The 20,143-nt window shown below is 34.3% G+C and overlaps 1 protein-coding gene across 3 annotated transcripts in view; it reads left to right on the forward strand.

The window, feature by feature from the left end:
- SGCZ (sarcoglycan zeta) overlaps positions 1 to 20,143 on the forward strand; it is a 1,018,550-nt gene that overhangs the window by 992,527 nt on the left and 5,880 nt on the right. For all 3 annotated transcript variants that reach the window (XM_055138572.1, XM_055138579.1, XM_004610323.2), the window contains 2 exons: positions 5,505 to 5,577; positions 17,663 to 17,786. In XM_055138572.1, the coding sequence (XP_054994547.1) occupies positions 5,505 to 5,577; positions 17,663 to 17,786 (197 nt within the window). The remainder of the gene's footprint in view (positions 1 to 5,504; positions 5,578 to 17,662; positions 17,787 to 20,143) is intronic.

The following is a 20,143-nucleotide window of genomic DNA, read 5'->3' on the forward strand; positions in this document are numbered from 1 at the left end:
GTTTTTGTAGTTACTTAAGTTTTATTGCATTATCATTGGTTAATAATACATAGAATTTTAGGAGTATAGTCTTATATCTCTAGAAATATACAACAATCAACATACCCACCACCAAAGTTCCAATGCCATCCCTCCAAGATGATGCCATTTCTTACATCCCCTTATAGTATCTACCATAGTTTTCACTAGGAAGTAGTTTTGTCATTTATACCAGTTCATTTTCTCTTTGATTTATTTATCTGTATCCTACTTATGAATAAAACCATCAAATAACTCTTTCACTTCTTTAGTTGTTTCACTTATTCCACTAATTAAAAGTTGCACTCATTTTTATCCTAAGAAGCACAGTTTCGTCTTTTAAAAGCCACAGTAGTGTGTTATACATGCAAATCAAAAGGTTCTTTATCCAATAATCTGCTTATGAGCAATTAGTTTGATTCCATGTTTTAGCTGTTAGAAATATTAATGCTGAGGATAAAAATATACAGAAACCTTTTTAAATTAGTGTTACATGCTTTACCTAAAAACCAGGATCACTATTGCTAGATCACATGCTAGTCTTTTTTTCTTTTATCTTTTATTAAGACATCATGACTTGTAAACTTGTTTGCAATATATTGTTTCAGTCATACAGTGTTCCAACAACAATCTCCGTACCAACACCCTCTCCCACTAACAAACCAAGTTCTTTCTCACCCCATTTCCAACCTGTCTCCTTGGCAAAAATAAATTCATTCCAGATTACTCGCTCTGGCAAAACTTAAAAGAATGGCATCTGGAATTTTTGTAAGATGAATCAATAAAAGCAAGTTGTGATGATTGGTTGCTAAAAGATTTTATCCAACATAAATATGATATTAATCCATTATTAAGATATATAAATCCCTTAGCAAGAGAGAAGTAAATATACCTTTCTTAATCTAGTAGAGGGCAACCAAATGCATCATTAGCGAGTGCCATGCTCAGTGCCACATGTTGGGGCACAGCGGGTAGGGCGGGCCAACCCAGGTTCAATTCCCAACATCCCATATGGTCCCCTGAACACCACCAGGAGTAATTCCTGAGTGCAGAGCCAGGAGTAACACCTGAATATTGCCGGGTGTGACCCAAAAAGCAAAATAATAATAATAATGATAATAATAATAATTTTAAGAAAATAATGTTAATTATCTTTACTCAGTTTTCAAGTTAGTCCCTTAGGTGATAGGTTTGTATATTTATTTCTTTAAGAATCTTATTTTGGGGGGGGCTAGAGTGATAGCACAGCAGGTAGGGCATTTGTCTTGCATGCGGCTGACCAGTGTTTGATTCCCAGCATTCCATATGGTTCCCCAGCACTGCCAGGAGTAATTCCTGAGTGTAGAGCCAGGAGTAACCCCTGTGCATTGCTGGGTATGACCTGAAAAGCAAAAAACAAACAAAGAAACAAAAAAAACAAGAATCTTATTTTTGGAAGCAATAACAAGAATCTTAATTTGGAAGCCAGAGGGAGTATACAGGGACTTAAGTGCTAGGCTTGCATGAGGCTGACCCAGGTTAGAGAACCAGCACTGAGTATGGTTCCCCGAACAATAGAGCAGTCTATGCTCAGTGCCAGGAGTTATCCCTAGACATAAAGCAAGGAGTAAGATCTGAGTACTTCTAGATATTATCACTGTCATCACACTGTCATCCCGTTGCTCATCGATTTGTTTGAGCGGGCACCAGTAACGTCTCTCATTGAGAGACTTATTGTTACTGTTTTTGGTATATCCAATACGCACAGGTAGCTTTCCAGGCTCTGCCATGCGGGCTCCATATTCTCAGTAGCTTTCCGGGTTCTCCAAGAGGGGCGAAGGAATTGAACATCGGTCAGCTGCGTGAAAGGCACAAGCCCAACCGCTGTGCTATCGCTCCAGCCCTGATATTATCAAAAAGGAAAATATATATATTTGGGGGTCAGAAATTAACTTTGATTTTGGTCATTAAAATAACCGATTGCAGCCAACCTTGGTTTTCCCTTTGTTGGAATATTTCCCCTTTTCCAGCTGCCTTCAGGAGTTTTGTCACAGAAACCTTTTGTCACAGAAACCTAGCTGATCTTTGACCTGAAGTACTTAGGTGCTAGCCAGGCTTGACTTGACATTGTAGATTCCAGGCTCTGGCCCAGCCTAGTTTTTGGGATGTAAATTTCAGGTGCTGTCTAGTTTGTAATTGACATGTAGATTTCTTGCTGCAGCCCAGCCTGGTCTTTGGGATGTAAATCCCAGTGCTTTCAGCCCAATGAAGGCTTTGGTTTTGCTTTTTTATCTTCTTTCTGGGGGCCTAGATTAATGCCTGCAGATATGAGAGAGAATTATGTTGCCTCAAAGTTCTTCCTGTAAGATCTTTTGGTGCCTTTGGTGATGTCAATGTATTGCGCCCTTTGGAAGGGCCATGATCAATAAAAGGGGTTCAGAGAGAAGGTGGCGTTGGGGGGGGGAAGGATATAGCGGGAAGACTGGAATAAACTGCAAGTGAGACCAACCATCTTGGCTCCGTTCCTTCCTTTGCCTGCCACATCATTGCCACCAACCTCCCCGGGGTGGGGGAAGGGGCCGGAGGCTACCGAACTCGGGTGGCGGGAGAGACAGCTGCTGCCCTAGGCCCTGTGCCTGGCTCGGTGCAGTGAGGTGTCCCTTCCCTCGCCCTCGCCTTTTCTTTTTATTTTTATACACCCTTCACTACATAAAGTCCCCAGACACCTCCAAGAGTGATCCCTGAGCACAGAGTCAAGAGTATTCCCTGAGCATCATTGGGTATCCCCAGACCAAAATACTGGTTCTTGTGAAACTGGTGATTTGGATTGGAAAATGCATTATAGCTTGGTCCTATAGGGGTGCTGAAGCCTGCCAAACCTCCCTGGCAGTGGTGGGGAGCCACAAAGGCCAAACTTGATAGAGCTGGTGCTGGCAGTGAGTAGCAGGGATCAAAACGGTGGCCTCCTGCAAGAATGTACTCCATGCCTTTGTCCTATCTCCCTGGTCCTACTTTGACTCTTCTGTTAAAAATTATCAATTATTTCTGTTCATACTTGGGATCATATTTCTATGAGTTTTTGATCCTCAAAAACTTTGGAAAACTGAACATTTCAAGCTTTATATTTACTGTTAGTGATACATAATGCTAAGGTACAATGTTTGCAATAAGCATTCTGTGTTTGACAATGAATATTATTGCTATTCTTTACATGTATTTCTGCATTTTATTGGAAGAGTTTTAAAATCATAGAACAGTATAAATTAACTTTTAAACTTTTTGTTTATGGCTAAGTATCCTTTCTGGAAGTTGTCTTATAAAATACCAAAGGAGTTACTTCTATGGATACAAAAAGAATATATCTTGGAATATAATGTCACTCTTATTACAACTAAAACTGAGAATTTACCTAAAACTGCTACTCTACTCTAAAGATGCATCCCAAAGGATTTGCTACTCCCAGAAATAAAATGTCTCATAAATTATTAAAACAGAAACTCTTTTGCTTAATATTGGCTCTGTTGGCTAAGATTGCGCTTGTCGTTGATCAGGATGTTACTTAAAAAATGTTCATTTGGTGAAAATTCATTGATCTATTTACTTATTGTGAACTTTTATGTATACTGATATGCCTCAATAAAAATCCATTTAAAAATCATCAAAAACAAATGAAAGAATAATTGCTCTGAGTATATGAAGTTAAAAAACAGTTATATACCTGAGAATCTTTTCAGAAAACAATTAAAACTTCTTGAAACTACTAAAACTAATCAGGGACTTCTGGAAGATAGCTCAAAAACTCTCCCTAGTATGTATGAGGCCCTGAAATCAGTCTCTGGTACACATGCTAACCGCACAGCACCACTGCAGATTTGGTTTGTTCCCATCTCACAGCACCTAAGAGCACTGCATCATTAGCCAAGCATTGAGCAGTCTGGCCCAAACTTGGTTGAGTGTCACCAGAAGTACATCCCAAGTTCTCTGAGCATGGTTTATGAACACCCTCTGCTTAAAATCCTAATACAAGGACAACAAATGACAATTGCTTTCAGCTTAATTAAAAATCTATTATCTTAGGAATTTACTATAGTATTACTTTATTTATTAGAACCATAATGTAAATGAAACCTCGTGTTTATCTATGGAGTGATCTATCAGTGAACTGATACTGTCGTTCAGTATCAAGGTCAGCATTGCTGTCTTACACAGACTTATCTGATGAGTACTCTGTATTTCCCTATATGATCACTTAGTTTTAATAAACCTGTTTTATTTTATTATTTTATATTTTGTCTTGGGGTCAAGGGCTACTCCCATCTCTTTTTAGGATCACTTTAGGGATCATTGCTGGTGGTGCTCAGGGGATCATATATAGTTACAGGGATCAAACCAGGGTCAATTTGCCTTCATGCAAGGAAAATTCCTAACCCTTATTCTGTTTCTCCAGCTTCTTGTTTTGAAGAAATATAAATTTTAATTAATTTTTTACAAGCCAAACTTTATATTGCTTACAAATAAAGATATTTAACATTTTCTTTGCAATAATCAAAATCAAATTGTATTTGCACATTTAAATTTATATATGTGATCCGCTTTTTCTATTAAGCTAATACTGAAGCCATTTATGGAGCCTACAATAGAATTCTTACAAAGAGTATATGAAGAAAAATAAACCAAAAGAAAGTACAATTGATTCTAAAGAACGTAATTATAATTATTAGATACAATTTAAGAAAAAGAGGTTTTGTTACAATTTTAATTAAAAAACATTTTTGACTTTTGGAAAGAAAAATCATTCTATGTTGTATGGATAAGTTATGGAAAATCTTTGGAAACCTGAAAAATAAAATGCAAACTTAGATAGTGCTGACCTAGCTGTCTGAGAAAAGTGTGAGAGTGTATAACCCCTTCATATAACCATGACTCCGTGAGAAGTCAACTCTAATGAAATGAATTGAAGCAATTCATGGTTTTAGATAGAGTCTTCATTCCACAGAGGGCAAAGTAAGTTGCCCTATTCTCTACTGTTGAATGATCATTTAATCAAAGATAAGAGTTGTGTATGGGAGAGCCACTAAATGTGCCATGAAACCCATATATTTGAGCAATTAATGATATCTTGCATAGTAGTTCATGCTTCACATCTTCCTTATTCTGTTTGAAAAAAAAACAGAACCTATTCCTCCCTTAAATTTACACAATATAAAGAAGAGGAAGAAAAGAGTTAGTTCTTTGATTATAGAGGAAGGGAATTCTCATCTTGAACTTTCATAGATAAGATAATTTTTAAGTGGTCAATATATGACATTTAGATTCACTTTCCTTGAACTTTCACAATCTTGAATTATTTTGCAAAATATTCTATTTAATTGTCATACTCGGTTTACAGATCTCAAACGTAGGCAATTATATTTGTGCATAAAATGGAGATTTATAGTACTGGGCCTTCCCACTCACTGTCTTATACTAACTTTTAAATTTATTTTTCACTGACCATCCAACACCAGGCACTGAAGGAGCAGTATTTGGGCACTCTGTGGAGACACCTCACATTAGAGCAGAGCCTTCCCAAGACCTCAGGTAAGTTCCTATTCTTACACTTGTGTCATAGTTTCTATCATTTCTAACTATCTTTAAGACATAAAGTACTAAAATAGTCACTGTGCTAAATATTGTATAAAGAATTTGCATTCTAGCCTACACAGTGAAAGTCAAGAATTTGACTGAGGGTAAAAATACATGAAATATTCTAATTATCAGTGTATTTCCCCTAAGGAATGCACAATAAATAGAAAAATAAATATATCAGAAAAGCAGAATGGGAAAACGTAAGAAAAGACAATCATTTTTAAAGTGTTTAAAGTCAAACTGATAAAAACAGGGATTCTGGAAATGAAACATAGTTATGCATAGACTAAAAAAAAAAACGAGGCAGAAAACAGGTAAAAGTTATAACTCAAAAATCATTATAAAAAGAGTTCACATAGTAATGACAATAATAACTTCATTGTCTTCAGTCTATTATTCTCAATGGTGCTTCCTGACCTTATGCTATATCTAGCGTAAGAAAAATACTTAGTAAAAGATCTCACTATTGTGAAGGTTGTGAGATGACAATGTTACAGGAAATTCTCAAGACATTTACAATTATTAATAAAAGTAGATATATTAAAATTTAGTCATTATTCCATGCATGTTTCTGATGTGAGTGATGTTGCTTTAGAAAATTGAAAATGTTTTATATAATTCATTGAAATAATCATTTCACAGCATATGCATATATGAAATGATCTTATATACCTTTCAGCTATTTAATGTCATATCTAATAAAAATTATACATTATATAACTCATTTCTGATTAATTGTATTCAAGAATTTATTTTTATAATATTAAAAATAGCCATTATAATTTAAATATAAACCACTCATTAAAATTACTTATAAATATAAATACAATATCAGCTTGAGAGTTTACATTTTTGTTTTAAACAATGAATATGTTAAGCAAAAAAAAATGTTTTGTTTTAGAATGAAACACAGTCAAATCTTTTTATCCAGATGAGTAAGTTTATAAATACTGAAATTAAATCAAAAGTTCTGGTAAAATTGTTTGAAAATATTCCTTTAAAAATAAGCCATATTCTTGCAAAATAAACTTTTCAGTTCCTTACAATTCTATGATGAAACTTCCTAAAGAAATTTCATTCAAAGTAGTTGATTTATATAGATTTAAACAAGCTACTTAACAATAAGAAGAGAACAGGTGACCTTCCAATGATCAATGATTTTTTTCTAAGACCCACCCCCCAAAAAATAAAATTTACTCTACATCAAAACAGCAGGGAAGAATATGTAAAATGCAGGTTTCACAGGGGGTTTTCTAGTCTTGATTTATGTCTCTTTTCTCAGAAATTTCACTTTTTAAATTTAATTATTTATTTTACTCCTCTCATCTAGTAGGGTGATGTGCTAAAAACTCAGTGCATGTTCATTGCTTATCTGTAGTGTTACAGGAGCTGTGGCTGATAAAATGTTTGTTAATTTGAATTATTTTACAAAACTAAAATGAAGACATTTTTAAAGCTTGGGTGAGTGAATGTGATAGCTGTTGTAAGCATATTACAAAGACTTATGTGCTTAATATTGATTTCAATTGTTTATGGCCTGCTTCAATATAGATACCATAATTTAGAGTCATTCAATATAAAATTTGTAATTACTAAGTTTAAATAAATGTTTTTTTTCACTTTTAACATGTTAGTAATTACATTTAGTTTTTGTTATGAAAAGTCTATTGCCAAAGGGGAATGAGAAAAAACTTCTATTTTAATTACCCAGCTGCCATATTTCAAACTCATGTGAATGTGAATTAAGCTATAATGTAGTGTTTTACATAATAACACTATTATGTAGTGTTTCTAGTTTTTATTTAAAAATTATTCATCAGGGTACAAAAAGATTGTACAGCAGGTAGACATTTACTTTGCACATGGCCAACCTGGATTCGATCTCCAGCCCCCCCACATTGTCCCCCAAGTCCCACCAGGAGTAATTCCTGAATGCAGAACCAAAGTTAACCCCTGTGCACCACTGGGTGTGACACAAAAACCAAAGAGATTTATTCATCGATCACTTAAAATATTGAGCTACACTTGATTCATATGCTAGTGTCCAAAACAGAATAGCAATCTCAAAATAAATGTCACTGATCTAAATCTCAAAACTGAAACAGAAGCAGAGACCAGTAATGATAAAGGTAATCAATCATTTATTTGTGTACTGAAGATTTAAAGCAGAGTGTCTGAGAAGATCTTTACAGGTCTTGCTGGCAATTGATAAGAAATACTCCTTATCAACTTCAAATTTTTATCTGCACTGTAGCACTGTCATCCCATTGTTCATCATCGATATGCTCGAGCGGGCACCAGTAACATCTCCATTGTGAGACTTGTTACTATTTTTGGCATATCGAATACTCCTCGGTGGCTTTCCAGGCTCTGCCATGTGGGCAGAATAGCTTGCTGGGCTCTCCCAGAGGGATGGAGGAATTGAACCTAGGTCAATAAGATGAAATTGATTGACCAAGAAAATAAAATGTTATTTTGAGGAATATGTAGCCATTTTTCTTGATTTTGTTACTGTAAAGAAAAGACTTTACAGTGAAAATTTCAAAAAAACAAATTTGTGGAAGATAAATAACATTTGGTTGAATTTAGGTTTCAATCATGTATTTATTTAGCAGGTATTTGATGACTGCCTAACAAGTGGCAAGCCCTATGTGAGTTTTCAAGCACATATCTTATTCATTTTTATTTTGGAGTCACACAGGTGGTTCTTACAGGATATACTTATATCTCAGTGCTATTGTTCCCATAGGTGGTGTGGGGAACCTCGTGGTGCTAAGGTTCAGTCCCACTCCTCCTGCATGAGTGCTGCGGCCTTTTGAGCTCTCTCCCACCCTGCCATGTATATTTGAATTAGTTTATTGTTTTAAAATTAGTTTCCTTAATTTTTTAAAATTTTGAGTCACCATTACTTGCATAGCTTATTCATAGTTGAGTGTCAGGTGGTTAGTGTTCCTACGCTAAGCCTACCACTAGGGGTGACTTTCTTCCACCAATATGCGACAGACAATCATAATAGATTTTCTATGATTTCTTATATGAGGTGTTATTTTTCAGCAGGAACATATGCATTAAAAGACTAAGAAAACATATGCAACATAGTAATAACAGTATATTTATCTGAAATAGTCCAATATTAATGTCCCTTTTTATATCTTCAGAATAGTGCTAGTATTACAGGTCAAAAGAATATCTATTCTCTACAGTAAGAGTTGGTAAAATACAAGACCTGTGTGAAGGTCCAATAAGGTGCTAGCCTGACCTGGCTTCCATACCCGTCATCCCAGACAGTGCCCCAAGCACAGCCAATAGTAATTCCTGAGCAGAGCGTCTGGAGTAAGTGCTGAGCACCACTAGGTGTAGTCAAAAAAAAAAAGAAAAACAAGACGTGATAAAATACATTATATGTTCATTGCCCAAATAATGCTTGATCTGAGTGCTACTCATTATACTAAGAATAGCATAAAAATCTGGATTTTGGACTCTGTAGAATGAATCAAAGTTCAATTGACATATTTCCATCATTTTTATTCTTCTATGAATAAAATTTAAAGTTTAATTATTATGATTTGCAAGCTTCAAATTATTCCCTGGAAACAAATTTCACATTTTGCAGTACTTTTGTATTTAAGAAGCACTCACATTCATTCTGTAATAAGGTCTTTTCCCATAGACATTCTGTTAACAAAGGGGTAAATTTCTTTGCTTGATATTTTCTACCTTTCCTGGGGAAAAATTGAAAATAAGCCATATTTCCATGTCCTCCTCATATCTCCGCTCACACCCTCCCATCCCTATTTTCCCTGTCCTTTTCTCTTCTTTTCTGATGATTTAGTGACAGATGGGCATTATGACAGGCTTGTTTAGGATTGCAGTCTTGGAAATATGAAACAACAAATTATCTAGAGATCTGTTTGATCTATCATGGAGGAAAAATCCATAATGACATTTGCACACTGCCAGGAAACAAATTTAAAAAAATATATGGACAATATGATTTGCTCATGAATAACATTCACCTTACCCTGAAATGATAGAGCAGACAAATTCTCATGTATTCTGGTTACAGAGCAGCCCCCTTCTCACTCCCCCCTCCTTTCTTTGTTTTTGCTTTGGGGTCACACCTGAGATGCTCAGGGATTACTCCTTGCTCTGCATTCAATGATAAATCCTGGTGCCACTCGAGGGATCTGTGTAAAACAAGCATCCTGCCTGCTCTACCATATTTACAGTCCTTCACTTTCTTTATTTTTTCTTAAAATGCTTACCTACTTGATTGTCATTCATTTCACCAATAAAGCTCAAATAATGACTGCCTACCTACCATTATCTGGTGCAGTCATAAAATATTTAGCAAGTACAAGATTTGGGATGTTTGTGTAATGCTTAAAGTAAAGGTTTCTGTTGCACTTTGCAGCTTACCTGAAAGAAGTCTGACTTTCTCATAAAGTTGAGAATTCTTTTAGAGACCCAGAGCACTTACTTTCTAATTTGAAAATTGCATGACACCTTTGAAAATCTTGTATCTCTGATATATAAAACTGTATGAAACAGAATGTCTTGGGGGGAAAAGAAACAGATGGGTGAGTGACTCAAACAGAATGCTAATTCTTTTCTCTACTGTAATCACTAGATCCCCATGATGAAAACCAGTTTGAAATGTACTGGGGTGATTTTCATAATACTTTCAAAAAGTACACAATTGTACTGAGACCACATAAATGTCACACATTTGAAATTTTTTCAACAGTCATTTTTGGAGAATATTTATTTACATGAATGAATTTCCAGTCAAAACCAGTACTGTTGCATACTTTCCTGGATGGAAGGTTTGTGTACAGGAAATATTGTCAGTGTCACTGTCATCCCATTGCTCATCAATTTGCTCCAGCGGGCACCAGTAACATCTCCATTGTGAGACTTCTTGTTTCTGTTTTTGGCATATGGAATATGACACGGGTAGCTTGCCAGGCTCTACCGTGCAGCCGAGATACTCTTGGTAGCTTGCCGGGCTCTCCAAGAGAGACAGAGAAATCGAACCCGGGTAATGCCCTACCACTGTGCTATCGCTCCAGCCCATACAGTAAATATGCAGTGCATAATTTTATTGAAACTATGAAGCTCTGCTTGCAGGAATCTATTTGATAGTTCTAGATATTAATGCATGTTTTGACTGATTCAATTATCAAATCTCAACTCAGGATATTTATTGAGTTTCTAGACTGACTTGAAAAGCCCAGACTATCTGATAAAATGGATATAATGTCAGACACGTGAAGTAAATGTTGCTGATTCTTTTTTCTTTTTTATATATCTTCTTTCATATCAATTAGCTTTCCTTTTTCCAACTTTACATTTCCTGTATTTTCTTCCAATTTGTGTCATTAATTTTGTATGGAATGTTATTTATCTCTTAGTTCTGTATTTTAAAGAAATGGGAAAATATTTTTTAACTTTTTCTAATTTTTATAGACAGTTATAATCTAGTCCAGTTCATCAGTTTTTATATTAGAATAAGATGTTAACCTATTTTCTTCAAGAAATAGATTCTGCATTATTTTATTGATCATTATTTATTTAATAACAGTATTATTACTCTGAAATTAGCAGTACATTCTGCTGTAGATTGTATTGCATTCCAATTCCATTTTAGAATTTATAGAGCTTTGTTAAGCTCTAATTTTAAAGAAAACATTATCGTTATCTTCATTTTTATTTATCTAATAATTTTCATACATAATTTTATCTTCACAATATTTTAACAAACTGTTGTACATTATAGAGGATTTTTTGAGGCTATTGTTGGAAATTTATTATATATATATTTGTCATGTTTTAAAATTTTGGCATTTTCATGCTATGGATTTAAATATCAGATTATTTTGCCCAGAAATACCACAAATTATTGAATTTTCTAGTAAAGTATAGAAAATCTAGTAATATATAGAATGTATAGAGCAGAAGGTCTTTTTTATAGACATCACTCTCCTGAAATTATTACAAAATCTGGGAAATTGAATGACATAGCATTTTTTATATAATAAAAAACTGGCAACAGGATTATATTTTGAAATTATTTTCATCATGAATATACTTAATTGCATTTCAATACAGTTGATAGTAGTAAAGTATAACACCCCAAAGTTTCCCTCATTTAAGTTTCATATCTCAATATTTTACAAATTTTATATGAAAGAAATAGATAATCTTAAATTTTTACTTTATCTTCTTTACCACTATTTAAATTTTTTTATAAATAAAGTAATAAATTTTCAATAATGTTGACATTTATGTTCTTGGTGTGCACATTATCTCAACTTAGTATCACCAAAGTCTTTATAAAAAAAAATTAAATTCTTGGGGTTTGGATAGATAGTAGAGTGGTTAGGCTGCTTCGCTTGCATTTAGCCAACCCAGGTTTAATCCCCTGTAACAGATAACTTTCCTAACTTTTGCCAGGAGGAATCCCCGAGCATAGAGCCAGTTGTATGCCCTGAGCACAGCCAGGTGTGACCACTAAGCCAAAAAGTTTAAAAAAGAAAAGCTTGAATTTTCAACAGAGATTATCTATGTATTCTAGCAACTATGTTTCTTCAATTCATTACCTACTATAGATCCAATCAACCATGAAAATTCTGCTTTGCATCCACCAGTATATCTTACATTTTATGCATTCAACATAAATGGGTATGTCTGTGTCCTTTCCATGATCTCTTCAGTATATATCACTAGTATACAAGAGCAGTAGTTTCTTTAACTTTTACTGTAAATTAATTATGCACCACACCTGCACTGCTTAGTGGCCATGTGATGCTGAGGGCATCAAGGATTATATATAGAGTAATGAAAGTGGAGGCCAGAGCCATGGTCCAGCATGTAGGTAGGCTTTGTCTTGCATGCGCTGACCTATGTTCAATCTCTGGCATATTACATGGTCGGTCCTCAGTGTACTGCCAGGACTAATTCCTGAGTGAGAGCTAGAGTAAATATTGAGTATCACCAGCAGTCCCTATTTACTGGTATCTCATGCGTCTTTCCAGTCAAATCCCCACTATCCAAAATCTCATGTTTTAAATTATAATTACATGATGGCTAATAGCTCTAATAACCACTAACTCATGGACACATAAGAAAACATACATGTTCTTTAGCTGGAATTTTCATTCACTTAAAATTTAGCCCATGTGGTTTTTTTGGGATTAAGTTGTATTTTTAAGTTGGAGGATTATGTCCATATTTGGAGATAAATCTTTTATTACATACATACCTTATGTAAAATATCCCAGGTTTTGGATTATCTATTCATTTTATTAATGATAATTTTGTAAGACAGCATTTCATATCTTGAGTGTCTATTTTTAAATATGTTCAAGGGTTGGAGACATAGTACAGGAATTAAAGACCATCCATTGTATGTGGTCAAACAACAACTTAATACGTAGCGCTGCAACTTATCCCTTGAGAACTGCCAGGAGGTATCCCTTAAGCATAGAGAAAGAATAAGTCCTGTGTACCTCTTGGTGCGACCCCCAAGTAATGATTAATAAATTAAATATGCACTAGTTTTATAGTTATTTTGTGGTCTAAGAAATTTGGAACTGCAAATCACAGAGAATTTTTTTTTGAAAAGCATATTGTTTTCACTTTTGAACATACTGTATGCTAGAGATTGGGCTTCATTTTGTTCATGTAGATATCAAGCTATACTGACACTACTTGTTGAGAAGACTTAGCATCTTCTCATTGGATCACTCTACTGCATCTGACAAAAACTAAATGAAACTCTGGTTTTGAAATTTCTATTGTGTTGTTAAACTTGAACCATGCCAACACTGTCTTGATGACTAAAGCTTTGCAGTAATTTTTAAAATGTTTTCCCAATACTTATTCTTTTAAAAAATTGCTTTAGATATTCTAAGTTCACTTTACTATTTTTTCCATGCTGTGGATCACGATATTCCAAGGCCTTTGTATTAGCAATATGATTCAAAGAAAATAATTTTACTGTACTGAAATTCAAGTACTGCCTAAGACATTTTTTAAAAAGAAAAAAAATAGGACACGAAGTATGGTGTAATGATTAAAAGATGTGATGTGCAAGTTTTTAACTTACAGAATAAGTTCCAGTACTTGCATTGGTTTTATAATAATGTTGTAAATATTATTATAAATATATGGTTACTCATGAATAAAGAAGGGAAATGAAATTATGTATTGCTATACCCCTTTGTTTTTAAGATGCTTTAAGATTATGATTTTATTAGGTAACAACTCCAGAGAGATGAACTGGATTTAAATTTTAAAATAGAACTCATGTGGAACTTACGAGCTTTTATTCAAAGTCCTTTGTTTAATTCTTTGCCTAGGTTTATGTAACTATCACTCATAGTAATTAAGTTTCAATGACTTTATACTTCAATTTCCCATATTGCTTCTTGGAAATAATTTCCATTACATTTTAGTATGCTGCAATACTTCCGATGTAGGGATTGCTTTTCTATTATCCTGCAATTTACAAATAGCTTCTAGAAGCACCCAGCTTCTAGTAAAGAAATCTGGCAAATTATAATTTTATATTGCCAATTTAATATATTATTACACAATCATTAAATCACTTTTGATAAGCTGGCATGACTAGTAATGTGTGCTATTTTTATTTTATACTTATTTAAACTTTAAATCTTTTCCCATAGAGTTATTGTGATTTATAATATCACAATCATATGTGAACATAATTGCAATGCTCTTTAAATATGCTAAATTGTGATTAAACTTCAGAATTCAAGAAATTGAATACTCAGATTTTAGGGGCAAAACTTGCACAGTACCTGAAGAAAAGTATTTTTCCTATTTAGCATGTAATAGATCTTGATACAATGTGCAGCTGTGGTTGATGTGTGTGTTTGTATATGAATATAGGCATAAATGCGATCAGATATATATATATACATATATATGAGTTATTTGGCTATAATTGCACCTGTGAAAGCTCATGATAAAATTTGTTATTTCAGTACCACAAAGTTAAAGTTTTTAGATATCCATAATTGTAGTATGTTATTTTTTTTGTCCACTAAAATCAGATTATTTTCTAAAATTAGTCTGGCAAGTGAATAAAAATATAGTTTGCCAGGTACCCTTAATTTCACATTCACAAGAAAAAATTTACTGCCCCAGCATTTTCAATTTTAAATATAATTTAAAAATCCTTTATATATTTTAATAAGTTATCTCACATAATTTTAGTTGTATACTCTTTCTATGGACTGGAGCAATAACACAGTGGGTAGGAAATTTGCCTTGCATGCAGCCAACCCGGGTTCTATTCCTCCATCCCTCTTTGAGATCCTGGCAAGCTACAGAGAGTATCCCGCCTGCACAACAGAGCCTAGCAAGCTACCCATGGCATATTCGATATGCCAAAAACAGTAACAACCAGTCTCACAATGGAGATGTTACTGGTATCCACTCAAGCAAATCAATGAACAATAGGAAGACAGTGCTACTAGACAGTGCTACTCTTTCTATAATGAATTTAGGATCCTTAATGTATATTTTCTGAATAGTACATGGTATTTAAGAGTGCTATTTTCTAAAAATTGTATAACTTCCTAGTGACACATTTAATTTAATCTAGATCATCAAAGTACATAGTTGAAATGACTTAAATGAAAAAAACCAGCACCTGGAGAAGAAGCAATAGTGCACTTGCCTTACAAGGGTTAGATCCATGCCATCCCATGTAGTCTTCTGAACACCTACAAGAGCAATTCCTGAGTGCAGATAAGGAGAAAGCCCTAAGTACTTCCAGGTGTGACCCCCCAAAACCAACAAATATATAAATAATTTTAGCTCTCAAAAATTTTAATAAGACTCCAATATTCCTACCAGTTTTTATGTCTTTATTGATCATTTAATAAGTCATTGATATACACATATATGTATATACATTTCTATAGATGTGTATTCACATATATAACATAGGGGTACATAATATATATAGCAAGCTTATGAAATTATAAATCAAAATTAGTCTGAAATAAATGAAAATATTATCTTAACATTTTATTTATATATTTGGCCTATACTGCATCAACTCAGAGGTTGTATCCTTGGACCAATGGGCTTAGTGTCTGCTAAAGTACAAAGATTGACATTTTGTCATTGGGAGCCTCATCGTCAAAGCTGGTATTAGCAAAGAAATTCTCTTCCTTATCTCCACTTAGTCTTTATTCATGAAAGGTCATCTTTGAGTTTCCTTGAGGAGAATAGCCATCACTCCCCTCTCTAAACCATAGTCACCTAAACCATAAACATCCACTCCAAGAATTCTGCCTCAAGTAGTACAATACAAACCTGAGTCTAATTCTGTGTCTCTGGAACCTTTACCCTAGGAATCCTAGGAATCAAGAAAACCCTTATTCAGAGTTAGAATAAATCACCAGGGGCAGGAGCAAATAGTACAGCAGACAGAGTTCTTGCTTTGCACATGACACCTGGTTTGATCTCAGGCCTCACATTTCTATGTCAAGTGATACATTGATGCAGAACCAGGAGTAAACTCTAAGCATTGGCAGTTTGGCCCCCAAATCAAATAAGTAACAAGCTAAATGGTTGCAGAAACAAGCCAGCTCTCCCTTGAGGCAAGTAAATGTTGAAGAGAGAGCAGGAACCAGACTTTGTTCAATAATTTTCAACACACAATTGCATTTTGTTGTTATTGTGTTAACTCATAATGTCTAAGATGTTGGTTAACACCAATGTTCTTTATCAGCCTCCTGCTTTCACTTTTTTTTTCTCTTGAAGTGTGCAAGTGTTCTATGAAGAATACTTTTTTATTTAAAAAGCAATAAAATACTTTAAAAATAATGTTTTGAATATGACCCCTTCAAGGGACCTCATGAAGAGATTCACAGTTGTGCAGTTTACAAAATGACTTCGATGAATAATAGTAACAAAAAAAAAGCAAGAAAGAAAATAAACAAAAAAACTAGTGTGAAAAATCACTTCTTCTAAATGCTAGTCCTGGTCTTCAACATCAGATTGGATTCTTTTAAATTCAGCTTCATAAGTGGGACTGAGTTAATCCTCTAAGATCAAAATGTTCCATGTGGTCCTCATTGCAAAGTATTCCTAGATCTGTGCCTCAAAGGGAACCAGTTGCCCTGGATAATTATGAGCACAAGGAGGCTCTCGTGCAAATGGTGTGTGGTAAAGGGGAGCACTTGTAATCACAATCCCAGTGCAGAGGTCTTAGTCCAAAGTACCAGCTCCCTCTAGGTCACTCCTCCTGTACTCCTCTAGGTCACTGTTTGCAACTGTCTTCTAGTGAATGCATTCTGTCTTGTTTTGCTGCTGCTCTGGTATTTAAAAATGCCTTTTAAATGGCTTCCCAACTCTCTTTTCTTATGAAAATATCTCAAACTCTACTTTTTGCCTCAGGATATATGTAGTCAATATGTTTAATCTTACATATTCTTCTCTCTCACCCCTCGTTTAATTTTTGTTTCTCAGACTAATGTCATTCATTCTTATGGATATTTTCCTTGGTCAGAAGAAGTTGATTTGTGCAGGATATGTCTTAACTTTTCACTTTATTCCTAGATGTTTAAAGAGTACTTTGAAATCTAGATTCTAAAACAGATATTACTAATGATTTCTAAAAATATCTCTCATTGCAGGGCATGTACTCTTTTTTGTGGGATACTTCCATACTAAGTATACACAAATATGTTTTCCATCCTGACCATATCTGAAATATTACATTGTTCTCATGAGTATTGTGACAGAAAATAACATCAGAAGCATATTAAATCATTATAAAAATTAGTAGGCATACTTGATGTTAAACAAATAGTTTCATAAAGAACCAAACATAAATAAAGGAATAAAAAAGTCATTCTAAGATTCATTTTGAATTTCCTTGAAATGGCCAGGAGGTTTATTTTTTTTCCCTTTTCCTATTTTAGTTGGCTATGTTGTGTTTCAGCCTATAACAATTCCCCTTTTCTATTAATGGCTCACTTGTTTTTCTCTTTAGACTTGAATCACCAACTAGGTCCTTGATAATGGAAGCTCCCAGGGGGGTCCAGGTGAGTGCAGCAGCAGGGGACTTCAAGGCCACTTGCAGGAAGGAGCTCCACTTACAATCCACAGAAGGGGAGGTGAGTTCTTGAGATTGCTGACTGCTCCTTTTCTTCTGAGGCTGACTTTCAAAGTTAGTATTATTATGATATATTATGATATATTATTATATTATATTATTATTATGTTGGGCTGGAGCAATAGCACAGTGGTAGGGTGTTTGCCTTTCACTCGGCCGACCCCGACCCATGTTCAATTCCTCTGCCCCTCTCAGAGAGCCCGGAAAGCTATGGAGAGTATCCAGCCTGAGTGGCAGAGCCTGATAAACTACCCGTGGCATATTCGATATGCCAAAAACAGTAACAAGTTTCATAATGGAGACATTACTGGTTCCCGCTCGAGAAAATCGATGAGCATGACAATGACAGCGATATATGCACATATAAATATATTATATATTGTATATATTATATTTATAGATAACATATATAAACATTTATAGATAACATATATAAATATACATACTTATATATACATATATAAAAACTGCTTCTTTAGAATCCTAAGTGGGAAATAGTAATACCATTTCTTGAATATAAAATTCAATGTTATTTTATTATTGAAGCTCCATTATTTTATACTGAATAATATTCACTCAGAGATCCATTGTAATTAAAGCATTTAAATTCTTTTAGTTTCAAAATTGACACATGGGCATAATGAAGTTCAATATGCTATCAAGAATGAAAGTTTTCCTTTGTTCTGTTTTGTGCTTCAAAAATACTTTTGTTTGGTTTGTAGAAATGGAGACACTTTTTCTATGAAGAAAACACAGGCTTAACTTACTATTCAACTCAACAGTTAATCCTGGGTTGAATGTCAGCTTAATTTCCCCAAGACTGTTCTTGATGTCTCTTTTTCCCTTTAATGGTCACCTTCTTTTATGTGCATTATGTTTTGGAATAAGTCGTTGTAAGGCTTCTACTCATTCACTATATACATAGATTTATTTGCTAATATATTGTGATTATGTATTCTGAATTACACTTTCTTCAATTCTAGCCAAGTCCTTTACTCCTTTACATTATTATGCCATTGTATATTTATTCTTCCCATTCTCTCTTCTTCTAAAACACTGAAGAAATGTTTTTCATTCTCTAATCCTCAGATCTCTTGGTCCTCCTTTGTGCATTCTTTTTCCTGGATCCCCATCCACCCCACCCCACCCCCCGCCGTGCCTCTCTGTACTTATTTATTTAGCTCTATATTCCAGAGTCTACTCCTCTTCATTCTTCAGTCTCTTCTTTAACAAACATTGAGCTTTGTATTTGAGTTGAGTGTGTTTCTACTATTCTCTCTCATCTGCTGCTGGGCATCATCATAGTTGTTCTTTTGACTATTAGATTTTAGTTCTACCTTATTCATCTCAAATCCTATATATTGTATGTAATTTATCCGTCAAAGTACTTGAAAGTATAAAATCTAATATTTTTCCATTTCTACAAGCTATTCCCTAATATTTCCCACAGTATTTGCTTCTTTTGAGTGAAATTTACTTTTTATGAATTCACAAATGTCAAGATGAAAAAAAAGAATAATTTGATAAATGATTTGATAAATTCCCTGGAACATTGCATATCTCTTTAATGTAAGGATGAAGGCATATTGATATAACAAAAAAATCTATTCTTAATTTGCTATTACCTTCTTGATTCGGCATCAGTTTTAATAACATATTTGGCTTCTTTTTTATTAACAAACTTACTCACAGATAATAGTACAATTTCTATGTTTAAGGAGGTATGTTAAATTAAATGATTTACAGTATATTGAATATTATTTAAATTCACTAATGGAAGTTTGCCACAAGTGGAAAGGCATGGGAGGACAGTGAGAATAGAGAGGGGACCAGCAAGACAATAATACTTGGAAATAGTCCCTCTGGTCAAAAACTAAGTGCTGAAGTAGGTGAAGGGATATATATGATAACCTCCAGTACCTGTATTGCAAACCATAATGCCCAAAAGGAAAGAGAGAGTGAGGGAGCAAGCAAGGGAGAGAGAAAGAAAGTGGAGGCGGTGAGAGAGAAGGAAGGAAAGTGCCTGCCATAGAGGCAGGGTGGGGCAAGGGCCGCATATGGGGCAGGTGGGGAGGATGGCAGGGGGAAACCAAGGGCATTGGTGGTGGGAAATATACCCTGGCAAAGGGATGGATGTTTGAACAATGTATGATTGAAACCCAACCAATAACAACCTTGTAACTAGGTATCTCATGGTGATTCAATTTTTAAAAATTCAATATATATGTACTATATATATATATTACCTTTCAGGAATATTTTTTCACTACAATATTGTCTGCCACAAGAAAACCAGAAACTTTCTAAAATGTCTTGGATCCTTTATAATGAGATGCTTTTATCGTGTTAATCATTCCA

The sequence above is a fragment of the Sorex araneus genome, chromosome 1 (genome assembly GCF_027595985.1).
Source record: "Sorex araneus isolate mSorAra2 chromosome 1, mSorAra2.pri, whole genome shotgun sequence".
Lineage (NCBI taxonomy): Eukaryota > Metazoa > Chordata > Mammalia > Eulipotyphla > Soricidae > Sorex > Sorex araneus.